The sequence below is a fragment of the Mus caroli genome, chromosome 8 (genome assembly GCF_900094665.2).
Source record: "Mus caroli chromosome 8, CAROLI_EIJ_v1.1, whole genome shotgun sequence".
NCBI classification, from domain to species: domain Eukaryota; kingdom Metazoa; phylum Chordata; class Mammalia; order Rodentia; family Muridae; genus Mus; species Mus caroli.
This window is the reverse complement of record NC_034577.1, coordinates 102,541,889-102,561,285: the sequence shown is the minus strand read 5'-3', so window position 1 is coordinate 102,561,285 and position 19,397 is coordinate 102,541,889. Positions and strand designations below refer to the sequence as shown.

At 46.3% G+C, this 19,397-nt stretch overlaps 1 protein-coding gene across 4 annotated transcripts in view; it reads left to right on the top strand.

Moving 5' to 3' along the window:
• Positions 1-11,445, top strand: part of Wdr59 (WD repeat domain 59) — a 72,660-nt gene extending 61,215 nt beyond the window's left edge. For 2 of the 4 annotated variants that reach the window (XM_029480629.1, XM_021170561.2), the window contains 3 exons: positions 471-594; positions 756-898; positions 8,420-11,445. In XM_029480629.1, the coding sequence (XP_029336489.1) occupies positions 471-594; positions 756-898; positions 8,420-8,655 (503 nt within the window). In that variant the 3' untranslated portion in view covers positions 8,656-11,445. Of the gene's footprint in view, positions 1-467; positions 595-755; positions 899-8,419 lie in introns of all 4 variants that reach the window. The other 2 variants (XM_029480628.1, XM_029480627.1) reach the window with 1 other exon arrangement.
• Positions 11,446-19,397: the final 7,952 nt, after the last annotated feature.

Below are 19,397 nucleotides of genomic sequence, written 5' to 3'. Positions count from 1 at the left end.
GACAGGGTTTCTCTGTGTAGCCCTGGCTGTTCTGGAACTCACTTTGTAGACCAGGCTGGCCTTGAACTCAGAAATCCGCCTGCCTCTGCCTCCCAAGTGCTGGGATTAAAGGTGTGCGCCACCACCTCCCGGTTCTGCTTTTATTTTTATCATGAGCATTTTCTCATGATATTTAGCAGGTCTTTATAATGAATTATTGCATAGAATTCTCTTATTTCACTACATCATAATTTGCTTGGCTATCATGTGTACCAGGCTCTCTTGGTGATAAATCCCTAGACAATGAGGTAGACTAGGAAAGAGGACTGTAGGGCTCCATCCATCTCTCAGAGTCTTGAGTTTGGCTTATTTGGCTTCCAGAGAATCCAGTGGACACACAATGGGGCGTGGGGCGTGGGAGGTGGGAGAGGCTTCCTGTTTCTGTGCCTCCCCAGCCTCCATCTTTCTTCTGTTTTGCTTTTCTTTAGCAGGAAGAGAGACAGAGCACCTGTCTTCACCTTGGGGAGAGTCTTCACCAGAGGAGCTCCGCTTTGGGAGTCTGACCTACAGTGACCCCCGGGAGCGGGAACGAGACCAGCATGATAAAAACAAAAGGTAGCCATCTTCCCCAGAAGGCTGCCACCTTCCCTGTGGCAGCTACAGAATTCTCAGCTTCAGAATCACACTCACGAAGATGGAGTTTAGGGTTGAACACCAATAGGTAAGGAGCTCCCTCTTCTCCTAAGGGACTGACGGGACCTTTTGGGTTTATCCAGGCTCCTGGACCCTGCCAATACCCAGCAGTTTGATGACTTTAAGAAGTGCTACGGAGAGATCCTCTACCGCTGGGGTCTGAGAGAGAAGCGAGCAGAAGTGCTGAAGTTTGTGTCCTGCCCTCCTGACCCTCACAAAGGGATCGGTGAATATGACTTTATGTTTCCTGGCACCATTGGGAGGGCCTTGGACTGTGTTTGCCCATAACCTTAGGGTGGAGGGTTGAGCTCATTCATAGGCCCAAGATTCCGAAGTGTTGGAGTCTTTTCTAACCTTTGAAAATGGCAGCTATATAATCATTACAGGATTCACTTTCTATAATGACGGCTTGTCTTGGACATAGTTCTCAATGTGGACAGGAAGTAGAGATGATTATTCATCCAGCTATTATATATCAAGCCCATGGTAAGCACAGTGGAGCCCGTGGCAGAGAAGAGGGGAAATTTAAGCAATTAGAAATAATGGTAGCCATACTTTGGCTGGAGAGATGGTTCAGGGCCTAAGAGACTGGTTGTTGTTCTCGAGGAACTGGGTCCAGTTCCCAGCACCAACATGGTGGCTCACTTTGGTCTATAACTCTACCCAAAGGATCTGAAGCTCTCTCAGTGTTCTGTGGGTACTGCGTACATGTGCTTAGCAAGCAAACACACAGGTACCAGAACACCCATACACATAAAATGAAAGCAGCAGACTCAGCTGTGGTGTCATCTGCCAGCACTCAGGAGACCAGTAGATCTCTGTGAGTTTGAAGACAGCCCGTTCTACAGAGTGAGTTCTGGGACAGCCAAAGCTACACAGAGAAACCCCATCTTGAAAGCAAACAGAATGAAGTGCACTTAGTATCATTGCGTATAACTCAGGTATGGATTGAGGAAGAGAGACAACGCTTTGGTGATGCTCTGGGTTTCCAACTAGTGAGCTGAGCTGAGCATGTAACAGTGTTAAACCCCAGATAGAAACAGATGGGAGAACTGGAGCTCAGGGTCTCCAGGGGTCACAAGTGGGGCTCTAGAAAAGTCACTCTACAGTTGGTATGTAAACCTGTTAGAGTGCAGGTGTTATCTAGGCAGAGTGAGGTATGCCTTTCTTTAAGCTCAGCACTCAGAGGAAGAGGCAGGGGGATCTCAGTGAGTTTGAGGCCAGCTAGGGGATACTTAGTAAGACCTTGTCTCAAAAACAATAAAACATTAAAAAAGCATATTTTATATGAGAGCTGAGGGTGGAAAGGACTAATGCAGGGAGCACAGCAGAGGGACTTCCCAGCCTGGACCCTTAGAGAAACTGAGTGCTCAGTGTCCAAGAGGAAGCCAGAACTCAGGAGACTGCAGTGACTTGGTGAGAAGCCAGAGTTTCCTTCCTGCAGAGATTCCCTACAGGAAGGGGTGGAGCTTCAGAGGGAGCGGGCTGACCTCACATGGTCTCCCTCCCTCCCTAGACCCTGGCAGGCTTCTGCACAGGGACTTTGTGAAAAGGTGTTAACTACACAGGGAGAAGTAAGGTTGGCAATAAATTCAAAGCCAGGAAACGGGCAAGTTATTGGCAGCTGACTTACGGCCTGAACAAACCAAACCCTGAGCTTTTAGTCAGAAAACAGGCCATTACAGAACCCTGCCATGGCTTAGGAATTGGGCCTGCCTGGTGCTCCAGGAGGGACTCAGAGATGAAATTTTTTTTTTTTGGTTTTTCGAGACAGGGTTTCTCTGTGTAGCCCTGGCTGTCCTGGCACTCACTTTGTAGACCAGGCTGGCCTCGAACTCAGAAATCCGCCTGCCTCTGCCTCCCAAGTGCTGGGATTAAAGGCGTGCGCCACCACGCCCGGCTCAGAGATGAAATTTAAAAGCTGGTCTTGTTTGATGGACCTTGGAGGATGCTCTAGTTGTGCCTGCCAGGGTGTAGAACAGGCCATGAACCCAGCAGCAGACTGTAAGCTTGTTCTGCAGAGAACAGAGTCACGTTTGCAGACTGGAGAGCTCCACCCACCGCAATGAGTGCAGAAAGATCGGGGACCCAGAACACTTCCAGAAAAAGAAAACAGCTCAGCTGTGAAGGAAGAGAAAGTGAACAGTGTCAGCGCTGACAGTGTCCCTGGGAAACTCAGTGGCCAGGCAGCAGACTCCAGGATCTCCAGAAAAAGAATTTCTAACCTAGAATTCTGAGCCCGCGTTATCAGCTGTGTACGAAGTAAAGTTTGAGCATACCTAAGAAGCAGGGCTAGATTCAGCCCAGGAACTGAAGGGATCAGAAGAGTGATCACCATGACAAACCTGGAGAGAGACTAGGACCGACAGGTGCTCCAGGAGCCCTGGCTCTAAGGAGAGGAGGTGAAAAATGTCGAGTGTATTTCACTCTTGAGTATATTTATAGAAGACACAGACATCTGAGGGAAAGTTTGGTGCTGAATTATTGATAAGTACATAGCAAACTAAGCAAATGAAAGAATGAGGCAGTTAATAACTCTGGGAGAAACAAAATACGCAAGAAAGGAAAAGCGTCATAGACCTGACTTGACTAATGTTTGCTTAGGTAAATAATGTGTGAGCCAAATGTGGTCTAGCCACAACAGAGCCAGGGAAGACAGAGCCAGGTGCTGCTGTCTGTGCTCGGGGGACTGGAGAGAGAAGGACTTTCCACTCTGGGAAGCCAATAGACAGTGCTTGCATATGATACTTAAGAATTCACTTTGTGTTGGGAATGGTGGGATAAATCTTTAATCTAGCTCTTGGGATACAGAGGCATGTGGGCCTCTGAATTCTAGACCAGCCTGGACTACACAGTGAATTTCCTGCTAGCTAGAGCTACAAAGAGAGATCCTGCCTCCGATAGATCGATAGATTAGATATAGATAGATAGATAGATAGATAGATTGAGTTTTGCTCACCTTGACAGCACATAACACACTAAAATGAGAAGATCTACAGATAAGGTTAACATGACTCTTGCTCAAGGAAGATAAATTGATAAAGCTTTTACTGTTTGTTGTTGTTGTTGTTTTCTGAGGTGCATTTGGGGAGCTGGGGGGGGGGTCAAGACAATGTCTTCTACATGGCTGGGACTGTCCTGGAGCTCGCTATGTAGACCACAGAGACCTGCCTGCCTCTGCTTCCAGAGTGCTAGAGCCAAAAGCATGTGCCACTGCGTCTGACTGCATTTCCTGTTTTCAGTCAATATATCATGGGACTCCTTGCACATCAGTGATTATTGCGGCATGATTTATAATAGCTTAGTTATAGAACCAACCTCTGTCCATCAGCAGTGAGTAGATAAGAATATGGGGCTGGAAAGACGGCTCAAAGGTTCAGAGGACTTACTGCTCTTTCAGAGGACCGGGTTCAGTTCCCAGCACCCACATGGCAGATCACAGCTGTCTGTAACTCCAAGATTCTGACACGCTCACACAGACATACATGCCGGCAAAATACCAATACAAGTAAGATACAAATAAATTCTTAGGAAAAAGAAAATGTGGGGTCTATACACAGTGGCATTGCAGTAAGGCAGGAGGAGTGGGTGGCGTTAGTGCAGGGAGTCATGTGCCTGGAGATTATCCTTTCACATGAGCTAACTCCATGTCTATAATGAAGGAATTCCACATGTCTCTGCCTTGTGGATTCTAGATTTTAGTATACATAAAACCATGCGTGCCTATGACATGATAGTAGAAATGAAACTGCCTGAGGGATAGAGGAGTGGGATGGAGAGGAGGAGATGGGCCATATGGGACAGAATAGGCTCAGAAGTGCATTCTGTATTTGTATGAATATGTCCTTATGAAATACTCATTTCCAGAGAGTAGAGCAGCGGGCAGTATAAAGTGGTCTTTAGAGAGGAGACAGTGAACAAAAACAGTGGACTCAGTAGGTAAGGTCTCCTCTAGCGAGTGACAGGGAATGCTGGGCTTTGACAAGGTTCATAAAATTCTGTATGTCATATATGTCTCTAGTTTCCATTTGAAAAAATAAACTAGAGCAATATTTATAAGAGATGACCCTAAGTAGCAGGGTTATTTTAGTAAGCTATGCCTACGAATACATGCTTGAAAAAAAACACAAAAATACAAAATTCTAATTTTGACAATGTGGTATTTTTTTTCAGAGCTTCTAAATACAGGAGAGTGTACCAAGAAGAGATTAATGATATGATAGCCGGGAACAATTTGTCTTTTGAAATTAGTTTTTAGGAAAACATGAATCACAGAGATGTGGCGCTGATGTATGAGCCAAAGCCTTGTTGACATCTCCTGCTCTGAAGCACCATGCAAGAATGCAGGCGACACAAAGAAATAGATGTGTGGTGTGTGTGTGTGTGTGTGTGTGTGTGTGTGTGTGTGTGTACATGTAGTTCACAGAGCTTGAAATATGAGACAGATAACTGATACTAAACACTATTATTGCTAGGTGTGAGAATACACCCCTGCAGTCCTGGAACTTGGAATCAGGAACTCAGGTCCAGCCTCAGCTGGATTTTGAGTTTGACAGCATGAAACCCTGTCTCAAAAACAAAAAACAAAACAGGATAAAAAAGAACAAGAGAATGAATGTATATCCTAGGGCCAATAAAAACAGTATTACAGGATTGTAGAAAGGGAGCAAGAGGGGTCTGAAAGAGACTCAGACAAAATGTTCCCAAGAGCAGTGACTGTAAGCTGCACAGAGGAGTCAGTCATCTGGATTTGGAGGAAGTAGCTGCACGTGGAGAAATCCAGAGCTCAGCAAGGGCTGGAGGGAAGATGCCCTCCAGGCTCCCGAGACAACGGTCATCTCCTTATGCTGGAAAGCCCAGTTTCCTCTCTGTTGTGTCTGTAAGTTACCAGATCAGCAGACAGAAAACAAAAAATCTATTAAATCAGCTAAATGTATTTACACATACCTGTAATTCTAGCCCTTGGTGTCTGGAGAGGGAGAGGAGTCTGAGGCCAGCCTGTGTTCTATAGCAAGAGCAGTGTTAATTCAAAACAGAAACAAACACAAGAAAGGAGGAAGATATTCAGGATCTGAGAGGAGTTTGTTTCCCTAGGGATAATTCCTTCACTAAAGATTCAGATCTGCCCACATAGATTTCTTTACATTAAAAAGATGCTTATTTTTTAATTTAATTATATTTTTAAATTCTGGTCCTTTTTTTTTTAAGATTAAAAAAGTTAATGTGTATATGCCTGAGTGATTTTATGTACCCCAAATGTAGGAGGCCAGAAGAGGGCATTGGATCCCCTAAAACTGAAGTTATAAGTGGTTGTGAGCCTCCATGTGGGCTGAGAACCAAACTCCAGTCCTCTGGAAGAGCAACAAGAAGACTGAACCACAGGTTGTCTTCTGACCGTGTGTGTATCTATGCACATATGCCCAAAACAAGCACATGCAATAAGAAAACCAGAGCTGGTTTAAAACAGTAAAAGACAGTTTGCATGACACATGACCATCGTCTGGGGCCAGCTTAGCGAGGTCTCTCCATGTGTGATCGCTTGCTACAGTCTTCCTGTCCTTATGTCTCCCTGTGCATCTTATAATCCATACTGAGATCTACTGTTGGGCCTTTTTTCTTACTAAGTTCTAGAGGGCTACCTAAAATAGTCATCTAGACCATTAAATAGAGAGCTGAGCCATTCATGTTTGATTTCAAATTATATAACTTAAGATGAAGGATAGATAGAGAGGGGAAGAAAAGAAATGAGATTGGGTTTTTTATAGTTTTACTCTTTTTACTTTTTTTTTTTTTTTTTTGGTTTTTCGAGACAGGGTTTTTCTGTGTAGCCCTGGCTGTCCTGGAACTCTGTAGACCAGGCTGGTCTCGAACTTAGAAATTCACCTGCCTCTGCCTCCCAAGTGCTGGGATTAAAGGCGTGCGCCACCATGCCCAGCTATAGTTTTAATTTTGTAAAGATTTACTCTTTATCTGCATACGTATTTTTTAAGATTTGTTTGTTTATATATTTTATGCATATAACTGCATGCCAGAGAGGGAACCAGATAGTTGTGAGCCACCAGGTGATTACTGGGAATTGAACTCAAGATCCCTGGAGGAGCCACCATTTCTCTTACGCACTGAGCCATCTCTCTAGCCCGGGTGTCTTGCCTGCATGTGTACATACATGAGGTTTTAGCCACCATGTGAGTCCTGGGGATCAAACACAGGTCCTTAGAAAAACATTAGTGTTCCTCACTGCTGAGCCATCGCTCCAGGTCCAGTTGTACCTCCTGTCAGAAAGGAGGGAGGAGCCATCAGCCTCTGGAAATTTGCAAAATGCTGGTAGAGATGAAGGTGTCCCACAGTCCCCATTTAAGGGCTTCCATTTTTTTGGGAAATGAGAAGAGAGGATAGCTGATAAGAGCAGCAGCAGCAGCAGCGGCACGTGGAAGAAGTCTGCACACTATGGCAGAGATTCAGTGTTGTAGCTTGAGGAAGGAAGAAAAGCAGGGTTATACCATGCCCAGGCCCTTCTCTGCCCGTGAGCCTAAAGTCAAACACGTTTGATGAGGTTCCTTCAACTGACTTTGCTCTCCAGAGCTGATGTGCGGTGGATGGGTGGGTGGGTGCTGTGGCTAATTCATGGTCTCAGCTTGGCCAGGTGTTACCAGGAAGGGAGATGGAGCTGAGGATATTTGCAAAAAACAGGGTCATAAACTTAGTCCAGGTACTCCAGGTTGGCCAAAGAGAAAAGTGCAGCCAAAAAGGGCAAGTAGATTAAAGAGGCAGGTGGGCAACAGAGGCAGGTGGGCAACAGAGACGGGTGTGGACTAGAGTAGTCAAAAGGCTAGAGGAAGCTGTTGAGGTTTGATCTGTTGCTAATGTATTATAATGATAAATTCTGTACAGTAGGTCTAGGCTGACAAGTGAAGTCTCACATTTACCAGCTTTTTTTTTTTTTTTTTTTTTTGGTTTTTTGAGACAGGGTTTCTCTGTATAGCCCTGACTATCCTGGAACTCACTTTGTAGACCAGACTGGCCTCAAACCAGTAGACCAGAAATCTGCCTCCCTCTGCCTCTCTCTGCCTCTGCTGGAATTAAAGGCATGCTACCACACCCGGCTACATTTACCAGCTTTTGTTGTGCAAACCTTGTTCCTTAATTTAAAGCTATTGGTTAAATAAAAATCGCTACAGCCAATTACTGGAGGGATTAAAGGTAACAGAGGCTTTGTTTTTGTTGTTTCTTTTTTTAATATAAATGAGTATACTGTAGCTGTCTTCAGACACACCAGAAGAGGGCATTGGATCCCATTGCAGATGGTTGTGAGCCACCGTGTGGTTGCTGGGAATTGAACTCAGGACCTCTGGAAGAGCAGTCAGTGGTCTTAACTGCTGAGCCATCTCCCCAGCCCCAGTAGATACGGTTTGTTTGTTTGTTTGTTTTTGGTGTTTTCAAGACAGGGTTTCTCTGTGTAGCCTTGGCTGTCCTGGAACTCACTCTGTAGACCAGGCTGGCCTCGAACTCAGAAATCCGCCTGCCTCTGCCTCCCAAGTGCTGGGATTAAAGGCGTGTGCCACCACGCCCGGCTAGATACGTTTTTGAGTTACGTGGTTGACCGGGGAGAAAGAAAATGCATGAGGATGAGAGAGAAGGAAGAAATGAGGATCCTGAGAGGAGTCGGTATCCTTACCTAACCAGACTCAGTCTGCTTTTATTAGAACTAATGTCTCCTCTTGCTTTGCCCCTGTCCACCCATTTGCAGAGTTTGGTGTGTACTGCAGTCACTGTCGGAGCGAGGTCCGTGGCACCCAGTGCGCCATCTGCAAAGGCTTCACCTTCCAGTGTGCCATCTGCCATGTGGCCGTGCGGGGTTCATCCAACTTCTGCCTGACCTGTGGGCATGGTGGCCACACGAGCCACATGATGGAGTGGTTTCGGACCCAGGAGGTATGTCCCACGGGGTGTGGCTGCCACTGCCTGCTGGAGAGCACCTTCTGAACTTAAAGGACAGTGGCACTTCCGGAAATCCCAGAGGACTCCGCAAGTGCTGGAGAAGGCTCTCTGCTACTGCTGGTGGAAAGTCCTAGAACCAGGGCCATCCTCGTGATTTAGGATGGAGACTCCCACAGACTGTCACAGCATCCGCTTGTGATCCTGTGTGTTCCCTTCTCTTTGGCTGCCAGGCATGGATGGTGCTGGAAGAAGGGAGGGGGACGCACAGAGCTGACCTTCCTGCACTGGCTGTTGAGTCCACAGTGGATGTTTTCATGAGGAAAAGCACCTGTTTCCAGAGCCACCAGAGCTAGCATCAGCCTTCAAGATGCTGTCCTTGAACCAGGAACGGGCTCTCCAGATGCCAGTACAAAGGCACACACCAGCTGCAAAACAGTCTCCTGAGCCAGAAGACACTGGCTCTTAGTGCCATCCACAAGTGAACTACGGTATCTGTGACTTTAGAAGTTGGCACCTTGATGATGGCCTTATAAAATACAATACTAAAGTGTAATATATGATGGACATATCTTCAGCATTCTTTTTCTTGGTACAGGGCTGGAACTCAGTGCCTTGCACATACTGGTGAGCAGCCATACCTCTGAGTTATATTCCAGCCCCATAAGAAACTTAAGATGTATATGTTTTCTGTTTCTCTTCATCTGCTTTCCTTTAACTAATAGAAGTTTGTACTTGTGTGTGTGTGTGTGAGAGAGAGAGAGAGACAGAGACAGAGAGAGGATGAATAAGGAAAGTGACCGTCTTAGTGACTCATTTTGCATTGTACTTCTGGCTGAAGGGAACTGTTTTGGACGGGACTAGAATTAGTCTCATGACTTGTAAAGGAAATGCCATTTGACTTTGATCATCTGACAGAGGAAACGGAATCTGACATTAAGGTTCTCTCTAGCCACAAGAGTCTCATAATTATTTCTTCTAGCACAGGGTGAGATTGCATTTCAGCACTGATACCAGAGTCTCTCTCTGCCTCTGGGCAGGCTGGCTGGGTTCCAGGGGTGCTTTTTACTTGAACTCCCTTGCAAACTCATCATGATTTTCAGGGGTTTCACTTGTCTATACCAGGGAAGAGAGTTTAAAAAAAAAAAAAAAACAAAGCCCACTATACTGAAATCCTTCTCTCTTAGAAATTGAAATTCCTTGGGCCTGTCATAAGGCTCAGTGGGCAGAGGTGCCAGCCACCTGGCTTACTAACCTCAGTTTTCTCCCTAGCGTGAGCCACGACAAAAGAACTGACTCGTAAGAGTAGTCCTCTGACCTCCACATGTGTGCTTTGCACATGTGTGCTTTGATATGTGAATGTACACACACACATACAAAAAATGTAATTTAACAATTTTATGATTCCAAACTAATTAACCCGAGAAACATAAGTAATTTGTGTCATTGGATTATGGTTGCACGTGTTTGTAATCCCTTCACTCTCGGGGCCGAGGTCAGAGGGTTTCAAGTTTGAGACCATCCTGGGCTACACAGTGAGGTGATGGCCAGCCTAACTTATATATGAAGCCACTTACAAGCAAACGTCATAAAAAGATCTGGGGAGATGGCTTAGTAATCACATGCTTGGCTGGCACACAGGAGGTGATAACTTTGATCCTCAGTAACACACACACTGACACTCAAACTAAAACAAAACAAAATACCACATGTTCCATAATAGGTAAGTGTTGTATATCACTTTGTTTAAAACTATGATTTAAGACTCATGAATGGATTAGGAGATCAGCCTTGTAGATAAAAACCAACATTTTATATTTTCAAGGATTACTTTGTGTGTGTAAATCTCTGTGTGTCTTCAAGTGTATGTTGTGTGTGACAGAAGAGGCCATCTGGTTCCTTGGTGCTAGGATTATCAGTCTTTTCAGGACACCTTGATGGTTTCATGTGTGTTCAGGGATCCTAACTTGGATCTTCATGATTGCAAAGTCAGTCAGAACTGTTTTGTCTCCAGCCCCCAAATTGTCATATAAAGAAAGTAAAATAATGTGGGTGAGAAACAATCGTGTACTAACACAGTCTGCTGTCCTTTGTTTACTAGTGTACACACACACACACACACACACACACACACACACATACTCGTACTTATATCTTATGGTGACAGGTGGGCCTCACCTCTCCCCTGTATTATTAATTGGTCATGAGACTACGTGGCATAAGCTTGATCTTGAACTATGTGCAAGTTTGGGTACCAGTGCATCATCAGCACGTGTAGCCTGGTATGCTGGGATGGGGGAGGAAGGGCCGCAGGCATCTGAGTGTATTATACTGTACTCCTCCAGCCTTGTTTGTGTCGACACTGCCGTGATGCTGGTCCCACAACAGGCGGACTGATGTGCACAGATGCAGATCTGTTGGGTCCTCTGTGAGTTCACACCATTTACAGAGAAAGGTCTCTTCCTCTATCCCACTGTGAAGCTAATGGAAGCCCTGCCCCTGTTGAGAATGAGATAGTTTTCTTGTGTGGATTATTTCTGTAAGAGCGTTGTCTTCCAAAACAAACAAACAAACAAAAAAACCTTCTTAGTGACTATGAAGTGATTTCAAGTTTAACATGTTTTATAGGGGGCTGGAGAGATGGTTCAGTGATTAAGAGCACTGGCCGCTCTTCCAGATGCAAGTCCCAGTAACCATAAGCCAGTCCACAGACGTTTGTAACTCCCATTCCAGGGATCAGATGCCTTTTTCTGGCCTCTGTCAGCACCAGGCGTGCACATGCTAACTAGACATGCTGGCAAAACACTATGCATAAAATAAAAACAAGACATTATGTAACATCTTTCAATATGTCAGTTCTGTTTGCATTTCCAAGTTACCAGAACAAAAACTTAGTATTTCTGAGAAATATCCCTGTTTGGAAACACAGTGGTCTGGATGCTGGTGAAGTCAGCAGCCTCTCTGCCGTAGCTAAGTTCTCTTGGTTTGGTTTACTGTGCTCGTCTGAGGTAGGGCACCGTTGTGTTTCCCAGCTGATCTTGGACTTGAGACCTCTGACCGCCAGAGTGCTGGGATTCCACCACACCTGGGCTTTATTTGCTCTTTAAAATATTATAACCTGTGTTCTAAACACCTTTGAATTTGCCAGGGAGAACACTAGGCATGGTCATGGTGGCGCACGCCTCTAATCCCAGCATTTGGGAGGCAGAGGCAGGAGGATCTCTGAGTTTGAGGCCAGCCTGCTCTACAAAGCGAGTTCCAGGACAGCCAGGGCTGTTCTTACACACAGAAGAAACCTATCCTGACAAACCAAAATCCAACCAACCAAACAAAAACTTTTTGCCATGGAAAGCAGTGCTAGCTGTCCAGTGTAGCAGGGGCTCTTTAGCTCCCCTGCCAAGCAGAATGGGCCATGCGTTCTAGGTGACCACCAGCTTGCATTTGTCCTCCCACCTCAAGCTGCTCAGACCACAGGACTTAACACTTTCCTCATGGACACTATGCTTAATTTATGCTTAATTTTAAAAAGTTTTTCTACTCTATAGATGCATGCAATCTGCATTTGCTGACCCACAGTGGGCATGGCAGCCCTTCCCAGTGCTGCTTTGAAGGGCTAGTAGAATCGAGGGGAGGAATCTAGGGGTTTTGTTTTGTTTTGTTTTGTTTGGAGATTTAATGCAGCAGGAGCTAAGGAGACAACAGCCTTTCATTCTGCCAGAAAAATGGATGTGGTGTGGATACCCGTAGGTGAGGGCTTAGGAAAATCATCCAAGCAACAGAATAAATTTTGAATTAGTTCTGTTAGCTATGGGACAGAAGTTTAGGAAATAGGGTTCTAGACCACAGACCCACTACTTGATGCTCACTCCTCTCATCCCATCTTCAGAGCCAGCAGCAGCAGGTGTGACACACACTCAAAGGATAAAACATTGTTTGACTCATGCTCAGACTCTAGCATTCTTTTAAGAATCAGAAGCGAACCTGTTCTGTTGGTAGTCCATGTACTGGCAAGTCTATGTTGACACATTACTAAGTTGTTTCCTTTTGAAATCTCAGAAGGCCTAGTTTATTTAGCATGTGTTTAATGTGAGGTGAGCACTGTGAAAGAGGTGGGTTTAGGAGGAAATGTGGTTATGTCTCTACCTGTGCTCTGGCATCTAGGGGAAAAAGAGGAATAACAAGAGTTGAGGACATGGAATGTTTCAGGATATTTGATCACACTGTGCACCCTGAGACTTTTACTGAAAAACCCTGTTTCTGGTTGTGGTGTGGCTCAGCCCTTAGCACACACCTTTAATCCCAAATAATGAAGGTAAAGTTGGTTTGTAGGAGGAAGCACCCATGTTTGAAAGTGATGTCTAGAGCCGGGCGTGGTGGCGCACGCCTTTAATCCCAGCACTCGGGAGGCAGAGGCAGGCGGATTTCTGAGTTCGAGGCCAGCCTGGTCTACAAAGTGAGTGCCAGGACAGCCAGGGCTACACAGAGAAACCCTGTCTCGAAAAACCAAAAAAAAAAAAAAAAAAGAAAGTGATGTCTAATTGAGTGGCAGACAAAGTGACCAATCAGAGAAAGATGTGACAAAATAGGATCTGCCAACTTTCACAGGAAGAGGGGAAAGGGAAGCTATTTGAGGGGCAGTGCAGAGAGAGAGAGAGAGAGAGAGAGGGTGTTTTTACTGGGACAGTTGAACAGAGACAGGTTGTAGAGAACAAGCTAGACACAGGTGAAGACAGAGCGAGCCAGAGAAGGAGCCAGATTAGAACATACTGCCAAAGTTAGTCTGAGGCCAAGCAGAGCAATTCAGGAGAGGCCCAGAGAGAAGCCAGACTGAATTCATCACCTTGGAGAGGTGTTTGAGCCAGATGAGCTGAGTTGAACCAGCCAACCAGAGCTCAGAAAGAACTAGGAAGGGGTGAACTTATTCAGCAGCCAGCCTCGGTGGCTGAAAACATTCTAGGCTTAGATTGTATGGAGGCTAGAAGCTTCCAGGACTAGGCCTAGGTTAGCAGACGCTGGAGGCAGTGAACCTCAGAGGTGACAATTACTTCAAGAGAATAAAAGTTACATTTACAAGGGCATCCTGGGCTCTGTGTGTGTGTGTGTGTGTGTGTGTGTGTGTGTGTGTGTGTGTCAGTATGGCTGAACTGCTTTGAAGGATGAGTGTTTTCAGTGGGAAAGAGTAGGCGAGCACGTGAAGGGCTTAGCCAAGGACAGAGAGAAGGACATCACTGAAGGCACGTGCAGTCTCGCTTATCAGCACAACACAGGCTGGAGCTGATAAACAGGGCTGGAGAGGTGCAAGAGCCAGAGCGCTGTGCCAGGGAGGCTGGGCTTTATCTGTAGCCTGGAGTCTCCAGCTTTCCGCTGCTAGGCATTGCCCTTCTCCCTACCCACTTGGCCTTCAGGCTTGGGACTCTGCAGCCCACCTGCCTGTGCAGAGTGGTGCACGTATCCAGTATCTGTTGTTTCATCCTTTCCGTGCCCAGGACGAGCAGGTAGCTAATGCCCATTCGGACTCCTGACATAATACACTTCGCATCCTAGGTGCAGGCTTTGTACCCCATACAGTGAGATATTCTCCAGCAAATGCCAAGCAGGCACCCTTGGTTTTCTTTTAGCGTCTAAAGATACAGGTCTTTGTCTCACAAGACCACTCCACTTCAGTCTATCTCGAGTCTTTAGGTGTGATGCTCTTCTGTCTGACTGTCTCCTTGGTCCGATAAGTAAGGCCAGACAAACAGGGTCTGGGGATGCAGTTCTGTTTATCTCGCATGCATGGAGCCCTGGAATTGGTTCCCCAGCATCCCTGAAAACAGCTAGTCATTGAAACCTCTGATCTCAGCGCTTAGGAAACAGGCAAGAAGAACTGGATCCCAAGATCATTCTGGTCAACAGAGAATTTGCGGCCAGCCTGGGCTACATGAAACCTCATCTCTGGATGTGAGAGCCAGGGGCCTGGGGAAATGGTTTAGTTGGTAAAGAGCCTTCTTCACAAACATGAGGACCTGGATTTGGATTCCCAGGACCCACACTAGAAAATTGGGATGTGGTAGGATGTGTTTGTGACCCGAACTGGACGTGGGGGAGGTGTGGCGTAGAGCCTCCCGTGGAGAAAAGTGGGTTTCCAGAGCTCATTGACCTGCCTGTGTGGCCAGCCAAGCAGTGAGCTCTGGGGTTAGGGAGAAACCCTGTCTCAAAAATATGAGGTCGGAGAGGGATAGAGCCTCCATATACGCGTGTACACATAAGCTCACACAGAGAACTTGTACGTGACAAAGGACATGGGAAGGACAAGGAGCTCCCCAGCCTTCCCCTGAACATCAGCCTCTAGACACCTCCACATCTTCAGCAACCTGGAAGCTCCCCAAGCCCACTGCGTGGGTATGATTAATATGGTTGATTAAATTATCAGCCACTGGTGAAACATTCTTCCTTAAGCCCTTCACTAAGGTCAAGGGTAGGGCCTCCCAGGATACAGTTGGTTTCCCTGGCAGCTGGTCTGTATCCTGTGGCTACCCAGGTGTCTAAGAGTCAGGAAAAATATTGCTATCATTTCAGGAAATGGCAGAGGTCATAGGATCTCTGTGTCAGGAACTCCAGCCAGGACCAAATACTGAAAATATTCTACAGTGGCCCTATTACAAGGGAAATAACAAGAGCTTTTGAACCCTGTCGGGAACCAGAACAGAGACCAAATGTACACAGTTTATTAAATAACTAGGGAAGGAAAACAGTATCTCATATTCAGTGCCACACGCTTAATTTTTTATTTCTATTTTTGTGTGTCATGCATGTGTATGTGCAAGTGTGCTTGCCTGTGCGTAGAAGCCAGAGGTCAACACTGAATGTCCTTCACATTTTTTCTTTTCTTTCTCTCCTTTTTCCTCTTTTCCCCCATAGAGACAGGGTTTTTCTACATAGCCCTGTCGGTCCCAGAACTCACTACGTAGACAGGATTTTGCTCTGTATCTCAGGGTGGCCTTAAATTCACTCCATGGCCCAGAAAGCCTTCAGTTTGCAGTAAGCTTCCTGCTCCAACCTCCCAGATGCTGGGATTACACCCCACCTGGCTTATGAGAACATGGAGGGGCTGTCGGCATGACTCAGTGGTGAAGAGCACTCGCTGTTCTTCCAGAGGTCCCAGATAGTTATAACCATGCATGACTCTAGTTCCAAGGGATCTGACACCCTCTTCTGGCCTCTGCAGACACCCTCAAGTATGTGGCATATATTCATATACACATACACGTACACATGCACACACACATTGATAGAAATAAAAATAAATCTTAATTTTTTTTCAGAGTTAAATGCTAAAATCCGGAAACAACCCTAATGCCCTCAAGGTGCTAAAAGGCCAAGTACACTGTGCACTCACTGGTACATTAGTGACCACTCAGAGATATACAGGAATAAAACATCAATATAGATGACAACTACCCTGGATGAAAAAGTCAATCTTAAAAAGTTACACTACAATTCCATTCTCCCCTTTCACACACACACACCCCAACTCCCATCAGGACCTCCTACAACCAGACTGGCTTTAAATAAACTGGCTGAGGATGACCTTGAACTCCTAACTCTCCTCCACCCCCCAACTACTGGGTTGTAAAGTGTGTGTTATTGTGCTTAGGCCATCTTAGAACATTCCGGAAATAAGAATATCATTATTATTATAATATCTACTAAATAAATTACTGTCTGGGCAGTGGTGGCACACACCTTTAATCCCAGCACCCAGGAGGCAGACGATGGGCAGATCTCTGAGTTCAAGGCCACGTAGACATCTTTATATTGTTTTTTTAAAGTTGTAGGTGAGTCCTAGGCCTGGCGATGCACACTTGTCTGTCACATTTGGGATGCTTAAGTAGGAAGACCATGAATTTGGGGTCAGCCTTGGGCTATAAGTGTTAAAGCTCTGATGGGAAAAGGCTTCTCCCATTAAAGTGTTACAGCTCTGGGGTGGATATCCTCATGTGAGAGCTACCCTGGACAGGTATAGATAAGAACTAGAGGAGAAGAGAGCAAGTTTAGCTAGGAAAGATTTTTGAATCAGTTTCAGATTGTTTGTGCAGTGGCAGAAGTTGCCATCATTGAAAGCCAAGCATGCCAGCACTGACCACTGAATGTACTGAAGCCAAAACCAAGTGTTTGTGGTTTTAACAAAGTCTAAGTCCATGGAGGGGAGAGGAAAGAGATGCAAAAGGGACTCTGCTGGAGGGAGTTTCTGTAAGCCCCAAGCGGGAGCCCAGAGGCAAAGCAGCCCGGGAGGGCATGGGGAGGGAAGCTGTGAGACTTCCCGGATGGAGCTGCGAGACAGGGCACAAGGTTGCAGAGGCCCGCAGAGGCCAGGAAGGGCTTAATTTAAGGAAGTTGAGGGACTTAGTGGACAGCTTCTGAGAGGAGGAGACAAGGGAACAGGGAGGGTCCCAGTGGAGGAGAGGAGCAAGTGTCTTAAGAACTAGAGAGCCTCTGGACAGTCCAGGTGCACGCCTTTAATCCCAGCACTCGGGAGGCAGAGGCAGGTGATTCGAGGCCAGCCTGGTCTACGGAGTGAGTTCCGGAACAGCCAGGGCTACACAGAGAAACCCTGTCTCGAAGTGCCCCCTCCAAAAGAAATTAAAGGACTAGAGAGCTGCCCTCACGGTGGGGCCCCAGAGGACACAGCAGGCTCCAGGAGCCAGAGAGAGAACACTTACCCATAGATGAGGAGAGGCAGGTGGTTAGAGCAGATGGAGGGAAGAAGCTACCAACGAGGCAGACTCTAGAATTCAGAACCAAATATGGATGGCAGAAGCCAGCAGAAACTAATGACCCGCACACACTTCTAGAGAGTCAAATTGGCAACTTGAGTCAGTTTGAAATGCTGAGTCATGGGCATGGCAGAAAGATAAAGATGGCATTCTCTTCCAGAGCTACTTGAAGAGAAAGAACTTGGGAAGGGAATAGCGTTTGGGGGGCTTTGTGTGTTAGATGCTGGGCAGGTGGTGAGGAGAGAAGACAGTAACAGGCCACCCAAAGGTTAACTTCTTTGATTCATATATAAGAGGCTTGGCGGTAGGCAAGGTGCCCATCCTTGGGTAGTGTGGTCTAATTTTTAAAATAAGTATGCCATGGAAAGAGAAGGGATGAATTAAACCCAGAAGATGTAGGGTGTGTACCTAGAGGAGGATCTGTTGAAACTTAGAGAGGGTTTGGCAATGGGCAGAGGTAGGGGTTTACATCAAGGGTCAAGAGCCATCTTGTGTAAAGGGCAGGCAAGAAGAGAGAAAGAAGGAACCTGAGACTATCAGAAGCTAGCCATCCCTAGGAAGGATAAAATTTCATCCTTGGTGGTAGGGTCTGTGACTGACTGAATCAAGTCTTTTCTATCTAGGGCAATGGCCTTATGAACTGGAGAAATAGCCAGTCCCAGATGAGTAACATGAGGGCGGACAGCTGGACCTTAGAGGGTAAGACCCTATGTCCCAGCCAGACAGAAGGTTGAATAAGGTAGAGGTGTTGCCTTAGCTATTTTGCAGTGATGGGCTACAAAAGAGAAAATTGTCCATGTATTGTATAATCTTGGATTTAGGAAGAGGCTCAGAGAGTAAATCAGAGCCTAAAGCCTGGCCAAACAGATGAGGGCTGTCCCAGAGCCCCTGGGTAGGGTGGTCTAAGTGAATTGGGTAGAAAGGTAAGTGTCTGGGTTGGTCCCAACTGGGAATCAAGAGGAATGGAAAAGAAGGCGTCTTTGAAGTCAAAGCAATGACCAAAAATCAAGGTGGGGAGGAAAGGGTTAATTCAGCTTACACTTCCACATTGCTTCACCAAAGGAAGTCAGGACAGAAACTCAAACAGGGCAGGGTCCTGGAGGCAGGAACTGATGCAGAGAGCATGGAGGGGTGCTGCTTACTGGCTTGCTCAGTCTGCTTTCCTATAGAACCCAGGACCGAAAGCCCCAAAATGGCACTACCACCATGGGCTGGGCCCTCCCTCACTGATCACAAATTGAGAAACTGTCCTACAGCTGGATCTCATAGGGGCATTTCCTCAACTGAGGCTCCCTCCTCTTTGATGACTCTAGTTTGTGTCAAGTTGACACAAAAGCAGCCAGGACACGCTCTAATTTTATTATTTTTTAAAAAATTTCCAAGTGTGTGTGTGTGTGCAGATGCATGTGCCCATGGTGGTCAGAAGAGGACAGTGGCTCCTTTGGAACTTAAGTTACAGGTGGTTTTGAGCCATCACTATGGGTGCTGGGAACTGAATTTGGGTTCTCTGGAAGAGCAGCAAGTGTTCTCTTAACAGCTGAGCCATCTCTCCAGCCCCAACACGTTTTTTACTAGCGTTCAACAGGGCATTTGCACAGGGGCCCGTGAACTCATCCTGGGTTGCCTGGGGAACAAGATTTGGCCTCGGAGGCAGGCACTGTCCGTGAGTGCTTCTTGACTGGCGAGCAGAGTAGCTTAGTGTGTGAATTGCTATCGGGATTTTGTCTCTCCTTTAACAACATCACCTAAATAGAGTGAGTGAGATTTCCTCTAATTAGATAGAGGAGTGGAGAGGAAGACTAAGAGACAGTGCTAGCAGCAGGGTAAGGAGCTGCCACTGTGGGGGGTGGGAGGGAAGGGGGGGCGGTGAGGACGTCGGAAAAGAAGAGTGTCTTAGTTAGGGTTTTACTGCTGTGAACAGACACCATGACCAAGTTAAGTCTTATAAAAAACAACATTTAATTGGGGCTGGCTTACAGGTTCAGAGGTTCAGTCCATTATCATCAAGGTGGGAGCATGGCAGTATCCAGGCAG